This window comes from Tetrao urogallus (assembly GCF_951394365.1).
Source record: "Tetrao urogallus genome assembly, chromosome: 21".
NCBI lineage: Eukaryota > Metazoa > Chordata > Aves > Galliformes > Phasianidae > Tetrao > Tetrao urogallus.
Genome location: NC_136834.1, coordinates 1,408,921 through 1,434,507, shown reverse-complemented (window position 1 = coordinate 1,434,507; position 25,587 = coordinate 1,408,921). Strand labels below are relative to the sequence as shown.

The following is a 25,587-nucleotide window of genomic DNA, read 5'->3' as shown; positions in this document are numbered from 1 at the left end:
AAAGGTAATCCACTGTTTCACAGCTGCTATGATGGCATCGCTGCTTGGAAAATGCTGCCCACGCAGCCCGTCTTTATCAGCTCAAAGCATCGAATGTCAACGGCTGTCATTTTTTCCACATGGAGGAATTAAATTCCACACCTTCGCTTCATACACACCTCCAGGCCATTCTGTCAGACTGCCCCTCTGCTGCCATCTGTCACACAACAACAAAACATAATGGGATATTGGTGGAAGATTCAACCTCTAGTGCCACCCCACCAACATCTGCACCTGATGTCGTGGGCCAACATCATAAAATAGGAGGCATTACTTTCAGAGCAGCTACTCACAGAAAGGAAAAGAAGGTTACTCAATCCAAATAATGAGAAGACATGCCCAAGTTTTCCTTATGAAACACTACCTGTACGAGTGCTATTCCTCACTGATTGGTAATTTTTATTGTTGGAATTGTTGGTATTGTTGGAATACGTATCTGTGGATACGTCTAGGAAGTAAAACAAAACTGGAAAAGTGCCCAAGCTTCCACTCATATGCATTTTAATTCAAAATCAAAAGTGAAAATGTTTGGTAAAGGTTGGCCGTGTCATTAAAACAAAGGAGCGGGCACTGGGTAGCAATTCCTTTCTCGGTATTCTGGTTCTCTTCATCTAAAAGCTGAGAGTTATAAAGTTTATCCGCCAACAGAAATGAGTCTTCTTTTGCTGAAACCAAGGAGAGAAATGTGGGAAATGTTAAATAACTTTTGCAAAAGAAACAAGTAGGATTATTTTCAGGATCACACTGTCGTTTTGTTTGTTTTCCCCCCGAGAGCACTTTAAACATGTCTGAACACTGAAATGCAATGGTCTTATTTTCCTCTTCCTAGCAGCATGTTCTTGTTCTGCAGAAACCAACACCATACTCCATCAGAAGAGGAAAGTTGAGTCCTTGCATTGGTCTGCCATTACCCAGGAAATCTGTGAAATCAAGGGTTTTTACAGAGAAAAGAAGAAAACGCATCTGTGTCTTCTCAGTGCATCACATCTGAACAAGTTCTGGGCTACGAAAACCCAAGTTCCAAAAAGATGAAAGCCCCAAAAATTAAAGTTTGGAAATCACTCAAAAAAAACAAGTTCTTACCACAAGCAAATGATTCACCTGAGGGTTCTTGAGATGTCATTCCTTGACACGCTAATAACTAAACAGAATGAATAAATCAGCACCACACTCATTCAAGACTGAGTATTGATTCCTGAAATGTACTGTCAGCAAGAAACACCTGATCTGGAGACATCACCAAATCTGACAGCAATCCCAGAGGAGGCAAAGAAACCAAACAACACTGACGGCAGTTAAACACCATTACTAGGAAACACTTGTCTTTTACAACAGATAACAGATGCTTTATTTACTGTGTCGTGTTTAAGTAAGCAAAGCTCTGTTTCCCAACACATGAATCAGGATTGTGAACAGACAGAAAGGGGAAGTCAACCACCAGCTTTACCATCAAAGCAGCAGGCGGTTATCCCTCAAGCCAAGAGAACTAATGAACATGGGCACTGTAGGAAGCCATCAACTGAAATACCTCTGCACAGATAGAACAAGCATGCTCCAGATCAAGCCAAGAACATCAGGGCTCACTGAGCTGCTCCAACTTTCAGTGGAAGCAGAAGCGACTCTGTTGCTCACAATTTTGCCACTTACATATACTGTTCTCTCCAATTCTGCCACTGATATCACACACATCAGACTGGAGGACTTCTTCCTTCTCCCTAAAGGATATTTTATGCCTCACTGCAGGAGTTATTTGGGAATAGTTTGCTACCTCTCTATACATTTGAGCACTTTCTTCCCACCCCTACCTGATCAACATTGAACATCTCTCATCTCTATTGCAATGGAAATGCAAACAAAGCCAGGCCCCATCAGCCACACATCCTTCCTCATCAACTGTTGTAGAGAATTCCTTCTCCTTGGGGATTCCTGTACATTTCAGGCATGTGAGGTTGCTCCTTTTCCTGCTCATCAATACGCATGAAGACAAAACTCCTTAAACCACAGTTAGAGGACACATAAGAGCACAACTGCCCCTAGGAACGGAAAACAAGCTACCATGGGGTGCCTGCAAGATTATTTGTACAGCTTTGTGGGTAAGGACATAATCCTGGAGATAGGGGTACCCCACTGGGAATGCTATCCTTTACCATACCATTTTGACCTGCAAAAAACTCCCCCCACATCGCAGCTTACATTCCTGCTTTCGCAATCCAGCCCTTCTTTCCACACTCCCTCTTTTACACCCTCTATGTCTTGCCACACCTCACTTACCACTTCCTACCATATACATTCCCACAGTCTCACTTTTGCTTATCCGGCCCTGGTCAACCTCACATTCTCCTAACCACAGCCCCAACATCCCAAGCACTGATCCCTCCCTCAGCTTCCCCCTAGAAGCTCTGGCTTCATCACAGCTCTGGCTGCTGCAGACTCTAGTCTAAGTGCAGAAGCTCCATTAACACTAAATAACTACAATTTTTCAACCTGTAAATAGATGTTTTCCTTTGTAATTACTCTCAGGTGCCTTCTCAGCCACTGTCCTTCATGAAAAGGCACAGCATTGTGGTTTGCAATAACATTTACTGCAGGACAAAGATACTGTACAAAACCTTAACATATTTTAACTCGCTAATGCACACCCAGATTACTCATAGCACACTGTTCAAGAATTGCATCTTGTAGTTATTTATAATCACTGTGGGCCAGATAAAACTTCCTCTGCTAATCTTTTGGATTGAGATTCAGTCTCATATTCAAAGCTAAAAGAATAATAAATAAATAACCTGGTTCTCAGAAAGTCTGACCTCACTTTCTAGAAATGACCTGTCATTCCCTGCATTACTGTTGTTGAAAGTAAGCAAACTAGGATTTGTAACTTTGATATCTTGAATGCGATCAGCAGCCACATATGCTTTGCACATACCCTCAGCACAGCAATTGTGAGAACACATATGAAGGGAAAACACTCATTTAGCTCAGCTGCGGATTAAACAGAATGGGAGCAAGCCTCATTTTCTTGTATGGTTCTATTTTTAAAGGTGAACATTATGATAAACTTGACTATGAACCACCTTCTTACTAGCATATGAGGCCACCAGATACATCCATAGTCAGGTGTCCCGATTAAAAACAAAAACAAAACAAAAAAGAATTGTTTACTCTCTACCACACGATCAGATCTCAATTCTGGACCACATATCAACAATATTAGCCAAGCTCCAATTACAAAGCCTTTGCTGATTTGAATTGCAGATGAAAGGACAAAACCAAGTTGTCCACAAAAAATATTTGTGTTTGTATGCTAACAACTATAAATACAACTATAAATTGATACAGCCAACTGCTTGGAATAGCAATAAAATGTGCACTGCTTAAGCTCTTCCGGAAAACTTGAGTAATGCTGGATTCCTTGTGCAAAAAGGATCATGATATAAACTTATTCTGCACAAATGTGGAGACAAAACTACATGTAGAGCCATGAGGTCATTCTCCAAGTTAATAAGCAAACCACATTTTCTGTTCCAAAAGAGTTCAGCCAAGGAAGAAGTGAACTGAAGTTACCAGTATTTGAAGATGGAAACCAGAAGCAGCTCTCCCGCCTGTGAAAGTGAAATTTTTATTAGCAATAAGGGCACATGGGACAGCTCAGATTATTACCTCTATCTATCTCAATAGATAGACTTTAAGACTGAGTACTTCTGGGAAGCTCCACCTGAAAGAGCATGTACGAACATAGGAAAAAACATTGCAAAGGGAGAGACAGCTTGGGATCGTGCTTCAGAGGAAAGAACGTGATCAATTCCTTTCCCTTTACCCTAAATATTCAACCCAAAGCAAAACTAGTCAGTCAGGCCATTCATTTTCCATTCCAGTCACACAGTAAGGCTTCATACACTTGCAACACTGCTCCCTTGCTTAAAAATGTCTAATCATACATTTGTTTTATAAATATTGGGGACATTAATTAATTAACACCGAACAGCAGGAAGCTGAAAATACTGGTGCAAACCCAAAGCTTTCTGTGAAGTTTGCTCTCACCAATAAACTTGATTTAAAGCTTATGAATGCAATTGCAAGTCAAGATTACACAATAACTTCCAGAATTCTTAAGAAAGGAATTTATCTTTCAGGATTACTGGAGACAAAGCATGACGTCTGTTTTATCATTTTTAGATAAGGAAAGATCATACCACGAAGTTCAAACAAATCAAACCATACAGAACAAATTGCTTTTGCTCTCAAACTGTTCTCCACAAAGATTTTTTGCTAACCTCTAATAACTTTGGAAAAGTAGAGGTAAGTGTAACTTGCAAATATCATAAGGCATTTTCTAGGTTTTTGAGTAATAAAATGTGCTTTTCCAAGTTTATAATGGCTCTGTAATGTAATGTAATGTAGCTACAGACACTGAAGATAAACTGGATTTTTTAACTACACTGTTGAGCATCTCAAGTTTAAGGCATTAGTGATTTGCATTTGTTATGCTTCACATGTCTGAAAATAAGCATATCTGTATGCTTCCCATTGAACAAGGCCATCCATAAGCTAATTCCTTGCCCTAGCATTCTCAGATAACGCTACATTTCTGATTTGCTTAACTGAAATGGCAGATGAACCCTGTACACATCTGTTGCTGTGGTTCTTCTACTTATCCAGTCCACATCTCTTTAAAAGCCTTAGGTAGGAAAGCTCCTGCATCTGCTTAGAAGTAGCTGCAAAATGTGCAAAGTGAAAAGCCATGAGTTTTTACAGTGAAGTAAGTGGATTGCTTGCTCATAGAAATATGGGACTACAAAAATTAGAAGAAAAATCTCCTCGTTGGAGGATTTATTTTTGAACAAATTAACTTGTTTCCACTCCCTGCCCCCATCCCTTCCCCAGGGCCAACAAGTCAGTGGTCCACAGCTGAGGCAGTAGTATTTACAAGTGAAGCTGCTCTGCAGTGTCCATGTTTGTTTTGGTCCCTCTGCTGAGAAGCACTGCTTAATCTGAAGAGTGTTGAGGAGGTCAGGTTCAAAAGCTGGTCAGTTCTGGCTCCTCCTGACACTCTGGACATCAGGTTCTGGAAACGAAGACATCATTAATCAAATAATGCCAAATAAGGGACTGCTCCTATTTTGCTGAAGACTTGGGGAGCTGAACAGGCTTTTGTCTACATACTGCTATTATCCAGTTCCATTTGCCTTTTTTTTTTTTTTTTTTTTTTTTTTTTTTTTTAATTCTAGTTTACAGAGCACAGGGAACAACCTTTCTTTGGAGATTTGAGAAAAATATTCCAGGCTTTTTCTTTTGCTTAGCCATCGATGATTATCATACTCTTCAGAGAGTCAGAACAACACTTCCTATACATGTAATTCACATCTCCACGACTGTTTACAAGCTATCCTTACCAGGTGAGAGGGAATGGTGAGGTTTCTCTTTCAGTGAAGCTTGCAGATCCAAACTGCTGACTGTGGGATCACTGGAAGGAATGGTATTTTCCCAGCCAACCAGGCAATGCTGTGAGAACATAGAAGAATGCAGTACGGCAGCGTTTTCTAAGTATGCCTCCACAGGGAGGCATTGGCAGGTTAATTAATTTCTTGAGGAGTTTCATATGAAAAGAGAAGGTTCTTCTAATGCAGCAAAACTTCCACCTTTCTCTGGCTAATTATTTCTGAACTAATCTCCCACTTTGCGAACTCAAACACCTGACCTCCTTCAACTGGTCTCAGCTGACTCATCCTGTTCACCAAACCTCAAACCAAGCTTCTTCCTACCTCTTCACTACAAGGCAAGGCTACAATACCTCTTGCAGCATTCTCTAGCAGCTGGTATACAGGACCAGCTCTACAAAAACAGTTTCAAATCCAACCTTGCCACTACAAATTTGGCCTGATCCCTACACAATGTGGATTCTTGATAGAAACCTGTCTGTTAACTCTCTGATATTAGAGAACACTCTCAGGCATGATGCTTGAAACAGATCAGCTGAATGATGTCCCAGCAGTATACACATGGCACTTTCTTTTCCTCAGCATAACGCATCTGAAGATAAGTTATTTATTTTATGCCAGTTATATGAAGGTGTGAACTCAGAAGCATGCACAAACAGCTTTTCTTGCTGTGTCAGTAACCCAGATCAGAACCTCACCCACCACCACACACACTCCAGAGATCATTCAGAGATCATGCCCAATCTGGGCTGTGCAATCAGTATCTGCAAGAAGGCATCAACTTACCAAAGGTAATGCAAGGCTGTCTGCTGGTTCAAAGCTTTTCCTGCAGTGAGCTTTGTATTTGTAGGCAGGCATAAGAGTAGACCTGGGAATGCTGACCCTGCAACAGGGGGAGTAATTGCACACATGCTCCACAAGGCAAAGCAAATTTACATACCTTATCCAATTCAATGACCTAGTCCCAAAAATGAACAAAGGCAAGCAGCTCATTAGACACTTTAAAAAGTACATTCTGATTCTGGACCAAATTCAAATACAAAAATAATTTCTCACCACCTTCAAAACTATTTCTGCTTATGGAAAAAATTAGTAGGGAGATTTTAAGCAGGAGATTTCTCTCAGCCTTGACAGCAACCATCTGTGGAACCATTTGGACTCTTTTCTACCCATTGCCTCCTGAGATCTGCATATGGCAAAGTAACAATCGCCATCTACCTGACATAGGCTGGCTCTTCCAGTGTCTCTGGGGGCTGGTGGGTACGTGGGACCTTACACACAGGACAGGCAGAATCTGAATCCATAGGGACAGGAAAGAGGCGCCGGTTTAATCGGTAACAGTAAACACCTGCCACAGAATAATGAAACATGACAGTATTTTTAGTGTGTCAGAAGGTTCCTCAACATTGGCAATATACAGCTGTCTTCTACTTCCATGCAATACGTGCCTTCTATAGAAACAGTGCTTTCCCTAAAGTATCTTTTACATTTCCTGCTCCAAATAAGTTCCTAAAAAGCAAAACCAAAACTCAACCCCATCAATTAAAAAAGAGAACTGCAGCAAGTTACAAAAAATCCTGACACTGATTTAGAGACAGTGCCTAGAAGGCTCGATTCTCTTTGGAGGAGGAAGTTGAGTATGGATTAGAAATCGCAGCTACAAATAACACACTCTTCCTCCTCTTAAGCAATGCAGGGCCCACTCAGCATAACAGGTAAAGAATTCTCAGTCGTTTGCTCACAGAAACAGGGTTAGGAAGAAACACTTATGAGAGATCTGGTCTTACATTTATGGGAACTGGCTATCAAGTCTTGTTCAGGAATTATGCATTCCAGAGGCTCAGTCCTAAAGAAACACACAAGCAAACCAGTCAGTGACAGGAGTGCCTGCCCTCCAAACCTACCTTTTCCAAGCATACATTTCTGAATGGGACACAAAGGTCTCCAGAGCCACCCCTTCCCACTACTCAGAACTTCAAAGGGATTCATTGCTGCTTCTGCCCTTCCCCCTGTACCCACTTACTCCATGTGCTGCTCAGAGATACATGCTTCTTTGTTGGCCTGTCGAAACTCGTGGAGCTCAGCAAAATATTGATCAGATTTTTCTTCCACTGAAGAGTTTGTATCTAGAAGCCCTGAGAATGTCAAGGAAAGAGAAAAGTTCAAGGTTTTAGTGAATTTGAGGAAGCAACCAAAGAAAGACTCAATTCAAAATGATCAAGAAAGCTAAAGGTAAGGAGAACCAAAGAGGATAAGGAGAAGACAAGATCATAACATCAACTCAGAGATTTCTGCTGTGACCTTGGTTCCTCAATGCATCCATCCATTTTTGGTTGCTTGCTACCCCTCTAACCTTTGCCATTCGCTGCTTGGATTCTCACACAGTTGCCACTTCACTATTTCAGTGAAGCACAGTTCACATTTGTCATGGGTGAGGAACGGCTGCTGACAAAACTTCAGCTCCTCTGCTGATCCCTGCTCTGCGGGCTCTAGGCCTGCAATTCTGCCACACTACAATACTAACGGAGGGTGAATCATGTTTTAACTCTTGATATTACCACATCATGCTGAGAGCTTTGCTTCAGGTTTAAGATTCACCTGCAATCCAGTCGTAGCCCAGGAATGGACGCACGGACCAGCTACTCGCAGGCACAGTGTGTTCTTCAGGTTCAGCTTGAAAAGTCACATGACCAGCTTCCTTCTGGGAAAAAAAAAACAAAAAACAAAACAAATCAGGAAGACCTCCTATACATCTAGCATGAGATTCATAGCTACAGCTAGGGAGATAAATAGCAGTTATTTAAGTAGGACAGCACCAGGTTAATTTGAGGCTGAAATCTGTCTATAGCTCTAACAGCAATTTGCTAACCAGCCCTCTGCCTTCTCAATTCATAGAACTGATGTTTTACATGTAGCATTCTCTTGACTCCTCCCCCCATCATTCTGACTTATGAAAACAAGCAAGTCTTTGGTTTCACCACTTACCTTCAACCCTTTGGACTGAGATGTCAGCAGGATTGATTTAGGTGTTGTGGCTTCCTTTGAGGTCTCTCCACTTTGTACTCTGCTTGCTGATGGGTCCAAATGACCCCTAAGCTCATTCTTCTCACTGGAACCATGTGGAAGAGTGGTCTGTCTTCTGCTCTTTTCACGTCCTAGAAGGAAGGAGTCTTCCTCTGCACTTCCTTGAGCATGGCTATCCCCAACCAGTCCACAAGTTTCTCTCTCACATGTAATGACTGCAGACACAGGTATAAGATTTTTCTCTTTAGCAGGAAAGCAGGATTGCAAAACTGATTCCTGCATCCTCGTTTGTTGCTGCACCCCTCTGTCATTGCTGCTGTGTTTGAGTGATGAACAGAGGGCTGCTCTGGCTGTGCAAGCTCTGGGTTCCACAGACACCAAGGTTGCAGGATCATGCTGTGTGAACACACGATCAACTTGATTTTCCTTCTGTAAGAATAAAGACACTACTACCACATTGCACCATTAAGAGTACAAGCATTCTTTATTGGCTAATTTACTCAGCAAGAGAAGCATCAGCCTCTCAGCCTGGTCTGCTCACCCCTTAAAATTCTGTTGGGAAAACATAAAATCTTAATGTTACCCATGAGATCACTATTAAGTGTTTGGAGACGATAAAAAAGGGGTTCATTTATAACTAAAAGCAGCTCATTCCCAAGCCAAGAAACTGCCAAAGTTTCAGCCTTTGTGCTCTGAAGAAACAAAAGGATTTTGTTTCATGATAATCCTTCCTATCTCATGTTAAAAATCCCACATTCGTCAGGCGGCAGCTGATCTCTGAACTCTTTGCACTGAGAACACATCTGAGACAAGAAGACAAACAACAAAGGTCTAGCTACTGTTTCGATGGGTTCTATATTTCATTTTCCACCAGCTGCTTCACGTTCTTGTGTCTCCATCATGCTGCCCTACAGGCAGAGCTACTGCCTACCTACCATACGAGGCCCATTTGATACTCAGCACTTTCAGCACAGACCTAACACATACCCCTCTCTTAGGCAAGGGGACAGATGCTTCAGCAGTTGCTCTATTACAAAGAGATGCTGGAAGAAGTGGCTTGCTGGGAAGACTTCTTCTTATCTCTTCCTGCTTCACTCTGAGCCTTTGTAGAAGGTCCTGGTTGGCCTGACGCAACCTGAGGTGCTCTGACTCCATCCTATGGATGTGTCCTCCTATAAAGCCAGAGGAAGGGTGAACTGCATGAATGGAGGTATGAACTGAAGAAGCAGACATGGAGAAAAAAAAAACAAAACCAAACAACATAACACTTTCAGATGACTTTTCATAAAAGTCACAGGGTTTGTTGGGAGTTTTGATCTTTGAACATTATCTTTGAGAAATCAGCCAGCTTCAAAACTCTTTATGCTAAGAACCAGCACCGCTGCATACATCTCTGACCCCCACATGTACTCAAGTATTTTCTACCCAGAGGCAGGAAACTCTGACATGGAAAACAGTAAACATGAAATGTCACATGTCACAGAAAACCAGATGAAAGATGTTTCAGATATCTAGAGCAATCATACATGAATCCACTTTAGACTTATTTTCAGAATTCACAGTCTGATGATACCTAGACACTCACTCAACACACAAACAGTGAGTATTTCTCTTTTAGTACAGCCAAAACAAAGTCTAAAGTGTCCTCCATGGTCCCCAGGCAGGAAGACTTCAAAATGCTCTGTCTTTGGCAAAAGCTATTAGTCAGGGGCTCCTGTAAAACTATGTTTCCCTATGACCTCTCATTCTAAAGGGTCCCTAAACCTTTTCCTAAAGTTCATCTGATTTGTTTTTGTTACCTTGGCAACATTAGGAACCAAACACACACACTGTACAACAGGGGGGGAGGGTTGGGAAGGAAGGAGTGTTAATTGAAAAACCCACAGCACGTTTTTGTTCCAGTTACAAGAAGGGTGCACAACTGGATGCCTTACAGAAATATCTGTCTTGAGACACTATGTTTCTTTGAGATGATTTAAGCAAAACAAAAGTTCTCATGGTATTCCTAGGACAGAGCTAACAGCATCCCCTCGTTGTTGCTCATTAGAAAGCCCATACTCAGAAATTAACATTAGTCACAGGACTTTCTGGAAGGGGATTTACCAGACGAGACCCATTCTTCGCACAACCAACATGAAGCTGCCGAGCACAAGCCTAAGGCTGAAGCTTGTGAAAGCGCTGTAGTTACAACACTTTGCGAAAGGGAGCTACGCCTCGGGAACGAAGTAACCGCATCTCCAGCAACAGCTCCGCAGCGCTGCCCAGGCCCGGTTCCGGGCAGCACAAACTGGGGTGGTGCTTCTTTCCCTTCCCTCTTAAGAGGCCAGCCCGGTAGACTCGACAACCCCCTCAGCCCCGTGCAGAGCACCGCGTGGGAGCAGCGAGCTCTGACCCTCCCCGCGCCACGCTGCCGGGCCCACCTGCGCCGCACAGCCGGGGATCCCCGCCCTCGCTTCGGGCTTCCCCCGGGCAGCCCCGGGCCCTCCGCCGTTCCCGCAGCGCAGCGGCCGCCGGGCATGCGCGGGGACAGCGGCTCCGCCTCCCGGCGGAGACAAAACAGGGGCGGAGGCAGAGCCCGGCTGATGCTCTGCTGGGCGCGACCGGCGGCCCCAAGCGGCAAGGAAGGGAGAAAGCAGCTAACTGTGAGAACCTCTTGCTGGAAACGTCCTTTTCCGGAACGGAGAATGCTGATTCACCGCCGCCAGTCTGTTAACGCAGTATTTGCTGAACGTTACTTCTTCGAATATTCTCAAGAAATCAGAGCCAGGCTTGACATTTTTAGTGTATCTTCATAATGTCAAAACCTCAGATCATTCAGCACCGTCGCTCTCTTCTTTTTCACTGTGAAAACAGATTAAAGGTCACTACCACGTATGCAGTTTCCCACGGCAGTAGCATGTCACTCTTTGGAGGACTCACCTGGAGCACTGTGTCCACATGAGGGGTCCTCAGTACAGCAGAGATGGAGAGGAGGCCCACAGCAATGCTCCCTGATGGAACGTGAGGACAGGCTGAGAGCTGGGGCTGTGCAGCACGGAGGAGAGAAGGCTGCAGGAGAGCTGAGAGCAGCCCATGTGTCTAAAGGGGCTGTAAGCAAAAGGGGACAGACTGTTCAGCAGGGCGTGTGGAGATGGGACGGGGAAACGGATTCCTGCTAAAAGAGGGGAGACTCAGGTTGGATATAAGGAAGAAGGGAGGTGAGGCACTGCACAGAGTGCCCAGAGAGGAGGTGCAGGCACCCAAGGTCAGGGGATGGGGCTGTGAGCACTGATGGAGCTGTGGGTGTCCCTGCTCAGTGCAGGGTTGGACCTGATGGCCTTTAGGGTCCCTTCCAGCTCCAACCATTCTATGGCCCAAATGCATCATACTTACACTTGCAGACTTTGAATCAAGATACACAGAACACAGCAGGAGAAATACTTTTTCCAATTCATTTTTATTTTGGTTTCCACTGCTTTTACAGCATTGATACAGGAATAATTCATGCAAATTTATCACCTTAAATACAGCAGAGAGAAAACTCACTGGTAAGAGTATTTCGAAGAGCTCCATCAACATAACACAATGAAGGTACATAGCAGCAACAAGATAAAGTGCACTGAGCTGTCGCCCTTAAATAAGAGCTTGGGGAAGACTGCTTTTAGAAGTACCTAAATTCCCAGGATTAGTTTATTATTTCTAAAGAAAAGCAGAAGATAACCTCCTTGCTAATAGTGTTCATTCCTCCACCAATCTGAATTAAAGAAGTACTGTGTTGGTCTTTCTGTTAGAAGTCTGACCAGATCAACCAGCTGCTATTGACAGGGTTACAGGTGCACTTGAACAACAATTATCTCCCATGTTAGCAGTTTTACTTCTTACAAAATCCAGGCAGTTCTTTCCTCTGTTCTATCTGTTAGCACTACAGTGAGAGCGCCTCCATCACCAACATCTGAGCAGCGCCACAAACACGCACTGCCAAGACACCGCGTTCTGAGAACACACCAATCTCTTTGCCTTCACCAATCTGACCCCAGCTCTGAAGATCAGCTCACTGATCAACTTCCTCTAAGGCCTGCTGAGATCTAGCAGCACGCCTCCAAGGGCGAGGTTGGTACTTCAGGTAGTCAAGAGTTGCTGACCAATGCATCATTTCCTTCTGCCTGGAACTGGCAGTTTCCTGTTCTATCAGGGATCTGCTTCATGTTTTAACTCAGCACTGTACACTGCTTATAAATGTGTTATAAATGTGTTATAAATGTGTACGTAATAGCCTGGAGACAAAGGGCTCTGCTGTAGGTTTTGTGTGAATTCAGAGTAATAACCCACAGTGCCACCTGCTCCAGCATACTTCAACACTACAAGCCCAGAGAACACAACACCAAAGGCAAGGACTCACATTTCTCTCTCAGCCATTCTCAGTTCTGATCCAAACCACACTGTGTACTGGTGGCTCCCTGAGGAAACTGAACACAGCCAATGAAGTGCTCTCTGATGAAAATAGCTTCTTGGTTTGGGCTGAATTCAAAGCTGTCCTCTGAAAGTGAAAGCTGCGTATGCTTCTTGCCTTTCAGGGTCACAATGAGAGTCTGCCAGCTCCAACGTAACCAAGATAATTCAAGTCTTACTGCAAATCTTAACACAGCCTGAAGTACTTACTGCCACTTTACTATTCTTTCCTTGAGTGTCAGGCAGCTTCTTTCTGGAACCTCACATGAAGCAGAGAACGTGTCACAGGCACATATATTCATACCTGAGCATGAATGAGGAATCCTAAGGCTAGCTGATTCCATTTTCAAATGGAAAATCTCACTGTTGTATAATAGAACAAAAAAGAAGCACCTTAGTACTCCCAAATTCAGCTGTCACTTGCTCACAGATAATTCATATTCTCCAATGTTTGATTCTGAACAGATTTAGGTTGACCCTAACCCCAGAAATGCAGGATTAATTCTAGATTATGGAGAGACATTTTGTGGGCTATGTAAAGATCATTCCCAAAATGTGGTAAAGTACATATCCACCAAGTGGAAAATAAGTCTTACAGCACAGGAACCTGATCCTGCTACTACTGAAATCAGTGGGAATTCTTCTGCTATCAATTCCAGAAAGAAGAGGCTCCAGTCCTCACAATGCCCAAGTCTCATAATCAAAATTAAGAATTGTTTCAGGGCAAAACTCAATTAATTTCATCTATTTGTAAATAAAAGACATCTGGGAAAAGAAAAAAATGACTTAACCCATTCTTACCCCAGCATTAAATAGGAAGGATAGGTCTCTATCATCATCCTCACGCTTTTAACAGAAACAAATCTCATTACTGCATGGACTTGGATCATCCTATGGGAACTCTACGTGAAGTGAAATCTCTTACAGCGTGTGATCCCTGTGCTGCCCTCATGGCCAGCTAATGGTAATGGAATTCCAAAGGCCTGCTTCCAGAAACACTGCTGTGCAATTACCAAACCCCACATTCATCAGCCTGTCTCACAAGGCAACCTGTCAACTGATTCATCTTTTCATTCCTAATTTCCTTCTTCAACAAACTGTTAATTATCATCACCACTTCCTTCATAGCAGCTTGCTATGGCTTTGCAAATTAGCTGCCTACAATGTGAAATGAGCCAGATTGCATTACTGAAGAGCTCTGAAGAGGAAGAAATTAACTCAGAAGACAGTAAAGGTACCAAAGCAAAAATCTTAGTCCCTTTTGCTCTGGAAGAGAACTAAGTTTTGTTCACAGGTTTAAACGTGCTGACAAAAATAAACCTGTCCATGAAAATAAACAGTGCAGCAGATCTCTGCCATGTTGTACAATAACAGAAGAAGCTAGGAGATGGGTTTGCACAGGCTACGAAAGTGCTGTGAAACTGTTCTAGCTGTGTGCATAAGATTGCTGTTTAGAAAAACAGCTGCTTGTCACATACATAAACTTGGGGCTTTGAAGCCAAAAGCTCCACCTTCATGTAGTAAGATGAGCGACTCCATAAAAAACGATGTGTTAGAGTAACTTTTAACCTGATGAACACTTGTTTATAGAATTCACTGTTACTGTACTTCATTTTGATTTTAGAAGCCCCCTGTAAATGTACAAAGCACACATTCCTTCCAACGTAGCTTGTTCTCCTAAGCAGGAAAAGAAGAGCTGCAACAGCTAGTGTTGAAAGGTGGGACACAAAACAAGGATGCTGAATCCTACTGTTCACACAGCAACTGGAAACTGGCAGGAGCCTTTTGCTCATTCCCTTTAGGGATTCCATCACCCACCATATTCTCTGCAGTAACTGAAGGAGCACTGAAGGGAAACAGCGTTGTTTTTCTCCTCTTCCCACACTATCTGCTTTGCTGCAGGTACTGATGTGTGAACATGTTAAGTTCACTATCGAGCCAACCCGCCTTATTCCTGGAAAGACAAGAAGTCTCTGTTAGGTGAATAAAATCATTCTTCCCAAGGCAATCTGAAAGAAACACGAATAAGACTACTCCACAGCAAGGCAAGGAGAGGAATGCCAAGGGTCCTTGTCTCCTTCAGGTCAGGAACACCATCCTGCCAATAATCCCCAGCTTCAAGGCTCATAGTGAGATCTTGGTCACAGCTTTAAACTGGTCTTATTATTTGTGTGGGTAAGGTATGTTAAAAAAATTATTCCCAACAGCTTTTGCAGGGTGAAGACAAACATCAGACTCAAGTCTGTGCAATGGCAAGGATGAGTCTTTTTAGATGATTTTCTAATTGCCTGGAAAAGTTTGCAGGAGTAGAGGACTGTTTTGGTAAACAGACAAGAACTGTAATTTTGTACTAACTGAAAGAAAGAAGGAAATGGGATTTTTATGAGACAAAAGATTTAAAATGACTGTTCAGAGTACATGGGCTGAGCATCTCTCCTTCTTCTAACAGGTTAAAATAACAAAAAGCACTGCTCACCAACACCTCAATATCCTTTCTCACCCAATAATCTAAGTGTCTTTTCTTTCTACCCGAGGCTGCAGAGTATTGTTTTGATATTTCTACCAGACATTTTAATACATTGCAGAAAATTGTTTTCCATGTAACGTTAAAAAGGAACACAATACAAAAAGATGTTGATGTCTGCAAATCAAACACTATGATGAAAGAAGGACTGCCCTCAGAGGTGCACCCTCATCTGAGCATCTTGGAGCAACCACACAAAAACTAATTATATGCAGATGTTTGTGTAGTAAGAAAATCTCACCTCAGCAATTTTGCTTTGCTCTGCAGTGAATCCAAAACTTCAATTTTCTTATTCATGGCAGAAATTTCCTGCTCAAGATTCTCCCGTGTAACATCCACTTGCTGACATAACTGAGCAAACGTTCCAGCAAGCTCTCTGTGAAACGGGAAGAACAGTGTAAAGTAGGAATGAAACACAGAGTTCAAGGAATAAATGCCTTCGATGAGTGGTGATGACACTGACTCAGATGCAAACAACTTTCCCTTCTGCACAAGAACACGTTAGAACTGTCAGAGAAATGTGAGACTGAAGTACTAAGACTAGAGCTTTAGAAATACCCACATAGGACACCATGTTTATTAAGAAAACCAACAAAGTAACCCACAGATTCTCTTTAAAACACATGTATTATTATATTTTTTAGTCCTGAGTTCAGTGAGCAGATATCTTGCTTTAAGAAGCAATATCACCCTAAACAAACAAAGCCAAAAACAGTAATTAAAAAAAAAAAAAAAAAAACAAAACAGGAGAATTCAGATAAAGATGTTAGGTAAATATAGGCAACCTACTGTTGGACTTGGTGGCTGCAATTAGATCCTGTATAGCTGACAATAAGCTGCAGTTTCTCTCCAGCATATTCTACAAACTGCCGTTTGAAAGCTCTCTCCTTCGCTTTTGTGGTCCAGGTGAGGCGTTCATACACATAAAGCAGCCCGTAAAGACCAAACGAGAGAGCAATCAGCCTCCAGCCCACAGCCTTCCAAACCTAAAACAAGCACAGGGGAAAACAGATGACACAGCTCTATTAGAAGTGATGCTGCCTCCTGGCAATGGTGCACCTGTACTTTAAGCACATGTGAGTTAGCCAGAAACCTCCAACAACAACCCTGACCTGCAAGTAGTTTCACTGATCAGACAGCTTGCTACGAATGTTCAGCCTACACACTTAGAATACCTGCAGGTTAACTTCTCCAGGTCATTAAAGTCATCTTTACATGCACAAATGAAGTTGGCCTAGCTCACAGAATTCTTGTTTCTGAAGGAAAAACCATTTTTAGGGAACCATCTTCCTTTTGACAAATCATCCACCCTCAACACGCTCTGAGAAAGCACAGAGGTAAGGAACTTACTGGAGAAGCTTCGTATTATTTGTAGAAAAGAAACTAGTTACTATATAACTCGAGTTAAACCTCTATTACTCTTTTCTTCTGCAGTTTTGGGAGACAACATTCTCTTGTTTTTCCACAAGATAGAAAAGTAGGCAGTGCTGATTGTACATGAAATAAATTAAAGCATCTATAATTAAATGCTCTCCTCCTGTTCCAGGTAGGAAGGTATGCATCATCAGAGGATCTAAGCAGAAATCTCAACTTCAACCTCAGTTCCTAGTCCACAGTCAACAGGAAAAATACGTTTTTCCTTCTATTCTCACGAGAATACCAGATTTTGTAACACAATTTGAAAGGCTTTTATCTTCACAAAACCTCTGGTTCCCTACGTAACTATTGTGCAAAATTATGCTCGACGTTTTATCTTCTATTTGCACACAGAAAGTGTTTTGCTATCTGTGAACTGGAAATATCTACAGGTCTCTGCAGTGACTCGACGCCAGCACCCCGAGGTTATTTATCTAGATGCTCCTCAGATTGTCAACCCACCACGCCACCAACCACGATGATCCCCATGGAAGTTCGGGAAGTTAACGAGGCCAGTCCAGTGACCATCGACACCATGAGTTCTTCCTGGGTCATAGAACCCTGAGGCAAAGGAGGCAGACTGGGATTTGCTGGTGTTAAAGGGCGTTGAATCTAATTAGAAAAGCATGGAGAAAAACAAAGGAAACAAAAACAGAGTACAGAATAAAAGAATGCAAGACGTTGCCCTTCCCAGCAAAAACTGTTCAGCAGGCCCTGGAGTTACCAATACCCACTGACCCCTGACCACTAAGTTACCTTACCTGGTCATTATAGCCCATCAAGGCCCGCCGGCCATTCTTTGGTCCCAAAAATCTGTTCACCAGCATCGTCCATCCAAGAGAGAAATGGAATTCTATGTCTTCTTGGAAGTCAGCACAAAGCTTATCACAGTTCAGATCATAGCTGAGTGTGAAGCACTGCCGGGGAATTAACATGTCTATCTGGCCTCGCAGGGAGAGTGGGAGCAGTGGTTTTAAGCCATCTGCAAGAACAGAACATAAACTCATTCAGAAAATAGGAAATTGAGTTCACAGTAATTAACTGGACTTGCATTCCATAATCAGAACGGATACTGGTTGTTCCATCCTCTGCAGTTGTTTTTGCGAGTATCTTGAATTTCCTGAAGCCAAGCAAGTTGCATTGCAATCAATTCATATTCAGAAGGATGCCTTTCCATGGGCATTCCCAAATCTCTAAAGGTAGCTATAGTGTACAGTTTATCAACAGCTTGAAAAACAGGAGGCCAATTCGAAAAGTGCTTCTCTCTCACTAACAAAGGATTAAGCCGATTGATTAGATTCATTACTAACGCACTGAACAAGTTTAGCCAGAGTGGAAAAAGCAGGAATAACTCATGCTCTACATATAAGTGCTACTAATCATGATGGAAACTAAGACAATGCCACCTGCAAACAGCCATCAGAGGAATAAGAAACCCCGAACATCCACCTAGTTATTCTGCATTACAGTAACAGGAACGAAGGGTAATATTGCCTGCAGAACTGACCTATCATTTCCTGCTGCATTGTCTGCAGGGAAGCTGTGATTGCATTGGAACAACGATCTGACATGTTACGGCCCAGGCCTTCCTCAATGTGTTTATGGAGCTCCTGACAAACAGAGAAGGGTTACTGAGATTAAATAAAAGGAAGACATAAGTTGCAGGTGCTAGAGCTTCCCAGTTAAAAAAAGCTTCCAAAGCAAGAGCATGCATTCCATCTGCCCACTCTTCTAACATCAGTTTCATTTTTCTCCTTCCTTCAGTGGAGGAGAGGAAAAAACCATGCAATCTCACAAGTATGCTGTAGACTGGAAAGGTTTTGTTTGAGGTACATAATGGAATACACCATACATGTATCTGTTTAATGCTGAGGTTAGTTTTAAACATAACTTCCTTCCTTTTTTAACACACAATTTTTCACAGAAACTATCCCAGTGCAAAACAAAATTTAAGAGAAGACACTTTGCAATATTAAAAACTCAGTTCTTCCTAGTTGAGGAATGTTAAGTATCTCCAAGAGCAGGTGTAATTACTGACTCAGAGCCCGCTGACTAATTACAGGGCGGCTCAGAAGCTGTTAGCAATCTACAAGAAGCAAACACGACTTACGTTCTTGTAAACTTTAAGAACGACTTGAGAAGGATGGAAATCTGCTTGGTATTCATCTACCAGCACTGAAAGCCGCCTGATTTCTTCTGCCATTGCATTCGATACCTGGAGAAGGAGCCACAGGACAAAGTTACCATACTGCTCATTTAAAGCATCTTGTGAGCCTCCCTGAAAGTTACCCCCAGGTGTTCCACTTTTCCTTTTATTGCCTCAAGGAAAGCAAACAAACAACAAACCCTGCTTCTGAAAGCATTTCTTCTCTTCCCATCTGTATCTCCCACATTTCTACCCACTCAGACCTGTCAGCACTTTGCATTTCTCCCACCACGCTGGCAGCTCTTTCAATCCCTTCTCTTTTTCTGCAGCCCCTCCTCACCTGCCTCTCCACTTCTTCTGTGATCTGTTTGATTTTCCGCTTGTAGTCTTGAGTGAGGAGCTCCAGCTGTTTGTCAATAAAACCCAAACGTTCCTGTCGTTCCTCTCGCATTTCCAGACAGTAAACTCTGAAAAAAAGGTATCCATGGCAAAGCCAGATAAGCACATTTCTGATCTGCAAACACCTGGAACTCCAGACAAAAGACATTTTCCAACCCAAGAACCAAGTGTACCAATATCTACAGTGCATTGCATACACACAGCACACAGGATAAAAAGGATGCTCCTCTCCCAATATTTCCACATTTTTCCTTTGCATTTTAAATGCTCATACTCTTTAATTTTCTCTCTAAGTGCAAGCTTGTGTCATGAAAACACCGAGCATCAGCATCTCCTCACCGCTGTTCCTGGGCAGCAACATGCACTGAATCCATGATGAGACGAACATCCTCTGCGATCTGCTTTGCTCTCACTGTATGCTGCTCAAATTTTGTTTTCACTGCTGACTGGGAGATACATTCCTGTACACAACAGGCAGCCAAGATTAGCAGCAGGCAGAAATACACTAACACAGCTTGTCTATTTCCTAAGTGTGCTGCCACTCCATGTACATAAGCTCCACTCCCCAGCCTTTCAGGAGTAAGCTGGGAGGCCTCAGGACCAAATGGAATGCTACAACACTTAACACTCACCTCAAATCTTCTCTCAAAGTTTTGAAACTCAAACATTCTCACTTGAAAACCATCTGCCAATGCTCCACCTGAGAGTAGGAAGGTAAAAAACAACCAATTAGGTTTTCAGAAAGCATTCAGATGTTGGACATTAGGATATACTCCTGCTTTACCCTGAAGCCAATGCAAAAAAAGTAGCCAATTCATTCTCTTTTATTTTGTCTGCTCTCTTAAGAATTTGATATTTTTAATAAATTCAGTTTTGCCTATTTGTGAAACAAGATATTCTCTTATTTCCTTTGCTATAAGAAAGGCTCTGTTAGCTTTCCTCACCTCCTTCTGGCATCCCTTGAGCCCTCTGAATCCTGGCATTCAGCACTTCTTTTGCTGACACGAAGAAGATTCGATCCCCCGCCTGTGCTCGATCCACCACACCCAGCTCATCTACCAGGAAACTGGTGCAGCGCTCCATGTGCTGCCGACGCACCTGAGGGACAAACAGGAACACCTCCACGTGCAGTTACAGCCACTTTAAGCTCCATCTCAAAAATCAGATCAGGCACTCAGATGCCCTCTGCTGGTCTAAGCTACTAATATGAAAGAATAAGAAAACTACCTTGCAGTCTATAAAATCTTCCAGAAGTCATCCAAGTCACCTAACTTACAAACTGCCCGGTGAAGTTCTTATTTCCACTTTAGAAATCTCCAGAGCCATGCTGTGACCACTAGCCCCTCTAGTTTCCACACTACAATAAACTTCCTCTAGTTTCCACACTACAATAATAAAAAAAACAATAATATCTAACACTTTATGGTTCTACACACAAGGACAAGAGTCAAAATGGTTTCTATAATGGACTCCAGGCAAAGAGAAGGCATTTAAATCACAAACCTCTTCCATGTACTCTGGTTCAGAGGCAGATGCATCCCAGCGGTTATTTAAAATAAATATATTGGGTCGAGACAGACGTTCGTTCACCTTGTGAAAGAACTGTTTCTCCTGTGCAAAATGGAACACAATCTCTTAAATTAATTTGTCAACACGTTTCAACTTCCAGCCAAATTCACTGCCCACTATCAAGTGAACTTGAACATACAGTTTGCATCAACGTTGATTCTGAATTTGCCACCAGAACAAATACATCAGCATCTAGACAGAACTTGTCGATCCAACTGTCCAGCTCTGTGGTTACATCAATGCCAGGGCTAAGAGCAGAAAGAGAAGAAACAACGTTATTCTGGTGAAATTTCAAAAACATGTTTTAAAAAGTTCGTACAAGACTTGTTTCAGCTGTACAGGGCATTATTTTCTGTGTTAGAGCCACACTGCTTTGAGGTTTTAGTTTGCAGACTGCAAACTAAAAAGGACAAATCAAGATAAACTGTGGCTGTTAACTGCAGGAAAGGACTTTGGTCACTGTCTCAGATTAAAACAAGGTCACTTTCATTGACGTCTGCTAAATTTGTATTTGAATATAAAAAAATGTGTGGTAAAGAGAAAAAGACAGATATTGTCACCTGTCCATGAGCACCAGGTCATCCTTTAAGAGAGGACATTTGGAATTGGGCCACATCACGCTGACTAGGCTGCCAGCATTCAGAAGCTCATCTTGATGGAGGGCATGAGCCAGCTGGTTTACTGTCTGAAAATGAAAGTTTTATGTATCTATAACATTTCCCATATGCTAAGACAATTATCTCCCCCCAAAATTGGTCACAGACAGTTTAAGATAAAACCCAACTTGGAATTATCTCCCAAGAGTTTTCCCACACCACGTGTTTCCCCAGCCAGAAGACAACCACCCAAAAAGCGTCTATAAGAATAAGGCTGAGGAACTATCAGGAAGGCTGTAACTTTGGTCAGCCATCCAGAGCTGAACTTCCTGAGGCATCATTCCAACTCCCTATTAGCACAATCACAACATATCATCTTCCACATACAATGAAGTCTCATGCCATAGCTTGCTTCACTCCTCCCTTCCTACACTCATTGAAAACCTGCTGTTAATCTCTGCCCATTCAATGAATATAACCCTGAACTGTTAAAAGTCTATTCACAGTGCTTTCATTTTCCTTTTCTGGTACTGGAACACAGCTCTTCTCCTATACCTTATGCTTAAGGAAATTGTACCTTAACACTCTTCTTTTCCTCTGAGCCTTCAGTAAGTAGGAAAGCTTCATGACCATCAGTCCCTTCTACACGCAGGAAACAATTAGTGGTGTGCCCAATTCCTGAAGGAAGGACTTTGTCCCATAGCATGGCATTTATCACAGTGCTTTTTCCATTGCTTGTCCTGAAGCAAGATTAAAGAATAGCATAGCTGGGCTCCTGAGCTATTTAGGTACTTTTTTGATGTTACAAAAAATAAGCCATCTAAATCAAAGCAGCTCCAGAAGTATTAACAACTTAAAAAAAATAAATCCATTTTTTCTTTTAAAACTTCTTCCAAATAGTCAATGTTCTACAATATTTAAGTCCCATTTACACAAGTACTGGCACTAGGGACATCTGCCACACGTTGCATGCAGAAGCTGGAGCACTAATGCTTCTATAAATACTTTTTACTGGCTATGATCCTAAAGATGCAAGTTTCTCTACCAAGTAGGGAGCGTAGCCAATGTAAGCACGTGACTTACCTTCCAAAAAAAGCCACTTTCATGTGTCGCCTTGCCAGCACCTCACTAATGCCACTGACTTTTGACAAGTAGCCTTTGACTTCCAGTACCTGCTCTTCTGTGGTGACAGGATCAAGCTCTGCATTCTTGTGTGTTTCTAAAAATCAAAATACATCATGCCTCTGAATCCCTGAAGCGATCTGCCTCAGTACTAGGTGAAACATCTCCCCACAATTTAACACACACAACCAAATGCTTATCTGTATCCAAAGTTCAGACAGGTCATGCTGAAGCATGCAGTTACACCCACCAGCATTTATTTGCCAGTCTCTTTCCTGTACCTAATAACCATTCTTATCCTCAGGACTGCTTTAAGCAGAACGCATCCAACACTTCAAACATTCCAGCACCCTTAAAAAACTTCTCTCTGCATCGTAAGCTGTAAAGCCAATTACTGTATATGTTCCACGTCACTGGCAATGACGTGTCTAGGCAAGAATACTGAAAGGATTATATGCACACAACCAAAAGAGCCTTAAATGGTTCATTTAAAAAAAATAGTACACAACACACACACAGAAACAACAGAAAGTAGTCCAACAACAGAAAGTAGTCCACTAACTAGCTGGGTTTCATAACTTACCAACTTAAGTCAGCTTTGAAATACAAATTCAATAAAATAATTTTCAGTCCCTCATACAAATACTGAGACATAAAGACAGATGTATTTATAAATAAATGAGGGTTTTGGTGTGTGCCTTGGGAACCATGTGCAGGCAAAGCACCATTCAGCTCAGCTTACCCTCCAGGAATGAGGAACTCTCATTGATGTACGCAGCCAGCTGCTCAAAGATGCCATTGATTTTCTTCTTTGCAGTGACAAAATGTTTGAGTGGAGAAGCATTTACCTCAGCCATGTGTCTTTTATCCTTCTTCACTGCAACTATTGATTTGGAACGAGTGAACAACAGGGACATTGCGCTGCAGGGAAAAAAAATCAGTAAGGAAAAGGGAGCTCACTGAGGCCTGACAGCCACACAACCAAGTGTCCAATACAATCATAGAATGATTGGGCTGGAAAGAACCTCAGAGATCACCCAGTTCCAACCCCTGCCATGGGCTGGGTGCTCCCCACCAGCTCAGGCTGCCAGAGTCCATCCCTGGCATTGTGCTCTCAATCCCACTGTCTACATCATTACAGTACATACACGTCTAAAATATATAAGGAAAAAGGTGGGGTCTCCACTGAGACACAGGGAGACAGCCACCTAATGAGCAGACACCGACTGAAAACTACATAATACACAACCTAGAGATCATTCGACAGGAAATGCTTTATTTCTCACGCTCAGACATCTGGAAAGAAAAAAGCCCACCTTACCTCCTCAATTCCACGGCACAGCCCACCAGGGATCCTTCCCTCCCGCCCCGCTTACTTTTCAGGATGTGTTTCGCTCTCACAAGCCGGACATGGTCAACTCGAGTCCCTCCGGAACGCGAACAGCTCCCTCCGTTTCTCCGTTTTCACCCTCAGCTCTTTCCGCCACGCCGAATCCACTCGCCCTCCCTGCGACAGAGGCGGACGGAGCGCGTAGGCCTCAAGCTCACAGAGCCTCACAGAGCGGCGGGCGCGCGCCAAAAAAAAAAAAGGCGGGAAGCGCCTCGTCCCACGGCGCGGCCGCACCTCAGAACGGGCAGCGGCGCCCCTCCACCCCCACACTCATCCCTGGCGCCAACGCTCACCTTCACAGCCGCTCCCGCAGCGCCGCCATCTTAATCCGCGGCACCGCCCCCTGGGCGGGCGTGCTGTGCCCCGGGGCGCTTCGGGAGCTGTAGTACCGAGGAACGGCCCCGCTAAAGAAACACAGCCACTGAGCGTTTTGGAATAGTTTAATGCGAATTTTTTTCCCCCTCCCCCCCCCCATCCCGGTTGGAATCTGTTTGTGAAACGGCTCCGCGCGGATTCCGATCACAGTGTCGGGCAGAGGAAAAGCACAACGAAATAAGTGGGGGAGAAAAGAAAAAAAAAAAAAAAAAGCTAAATAAATACATACACCGCGTCGATGCTTTCTCAACCATTACCCTAAGAAATCCCTTCATTTGGTTATAGCATGAGGCATTACGGGTTTCGGTTAGCACGGATTTTTACCATTTTCAACTGTTTTTCTCCCCTGGGCACATGTGGGTGTGTAGCATTAAAGAGAGCCTAAAGACCCTCAGAACGCAGCCCCGTGGGTCCACCCCAATCCTGATGTGAACGGACCGCCTGTGAAACAAACCAGCCTTCAGACACAGAAGGGCGTCTAAAAAGCAGAGCAGGTCTCTCACAGGCGGCAATACAAAGGCTTGGCCCTGCTCCCCCTCCACCCACAGCTCTATTCTAGGCAGTTTTTTAGCCCTATTGGTTTGCCACAACCTCTCAGCGCTCACCAACCCATTTCTATTGGTCTCAACCCCACTGCAGTGGGGTGCTTTGGTTTGCAATCTCAAATAATAGAAATACCCAATAGTGATTTCCTCTAAGTACCAGAAAATAGTTCTCCTACAGCCATGGCTCAAACAAGCTGGAAGCAAAGGGAACTACCCAAATCACTGAGAAGTGGAATGAGGCCAAAGATCAGTGAGGCCTCAGGATTGTTATCTCACCCTTAGAGCTTTTGAAGATCTCAACATGGATAGAGCTGATCTGAGCAGCATTGAAGCCCTCCTGGCTGTTCAACTTGTTGTCAACCCTCCCCTTTGCCTGGCTTAGAATGCTCCCCTTAAACTGTGGTAACAAGAGATAAGGAGGCTATTTTTTTTTATATGTATCTTCAGACTAATCCCAGAGATAATTAGTGGACCCTCATTAACTAACACAAAACAACTATACTGCCATTGCTGCTGCTTTGAACTCTGTGACGTGTTTCCAAAGACTGTGAAGAGGTAAGGATGCAGATGATCTTCAGG

At 43.0% G+C, this 25,587-nt stretch overlaps 2 protein-coding genes across 2 annotated transcripts; both read right to left on the bottom strand.

Moving 5' to 3' along the window:
• Positions 1–1,928: 1,928 nt before the first annotated feature.
• Positions 1,929–9,653, bottom strand: MIIP (migration and invasion inhibitory protein; the record flags this gene model as incomplete). The annotated part of the gene is given in 11 exon segments (XM_079545530.1): positions 1,929–2,031; positions 3,601–3,638; positions 5,430–5,441; positions 5,443–5,538; positions 6,261–6,357; positions 6,693–6,822; positions 7,262–7,320; positions 7,498–7,609; positions 8,073–8,175; positions 8,460–8,927; positions 9,486–9,653. Coding segments are annotated over 11 exon segments (1,386 nt in total).
• A 5,157-nt stretch (positions 9,654–14,810) lies between these two features.
• MFN2 (mitofusin 2) lies at positions 14,811–23,615 on the bottom strand (the record flags this gene model as incomplete). The annotated part of the gene is made up of 17 exons (XM_079545446.1): positions 14,811–14,880; positions 15,692–15,826; positions 16,240–16,436; positions 17,329–17,478; positions 17,628–17,848; positions 18,374–18,476; positions 18,977–19,081; positions 19,353–19,479; positions 19,751–19,872; positions 20,044–20,111; positions 20,356–20,509; positions 20,915–21,022; positions 21,120–21,228; positions 21,541–21,665; positions 22,154–22,316; positions 22,660–22,795; positions 23,441–23,615. 17 exons carry the CDS (start codon positions 23,613–23,615, stop codon positions 14,811–14,813), a joined length of 2,268 nt encoding a protein of 755 aa, XP_079401572.1.
• Between the last annotated feature and the right edge of the window lie 1,972 nt (positions 23,616–25,587).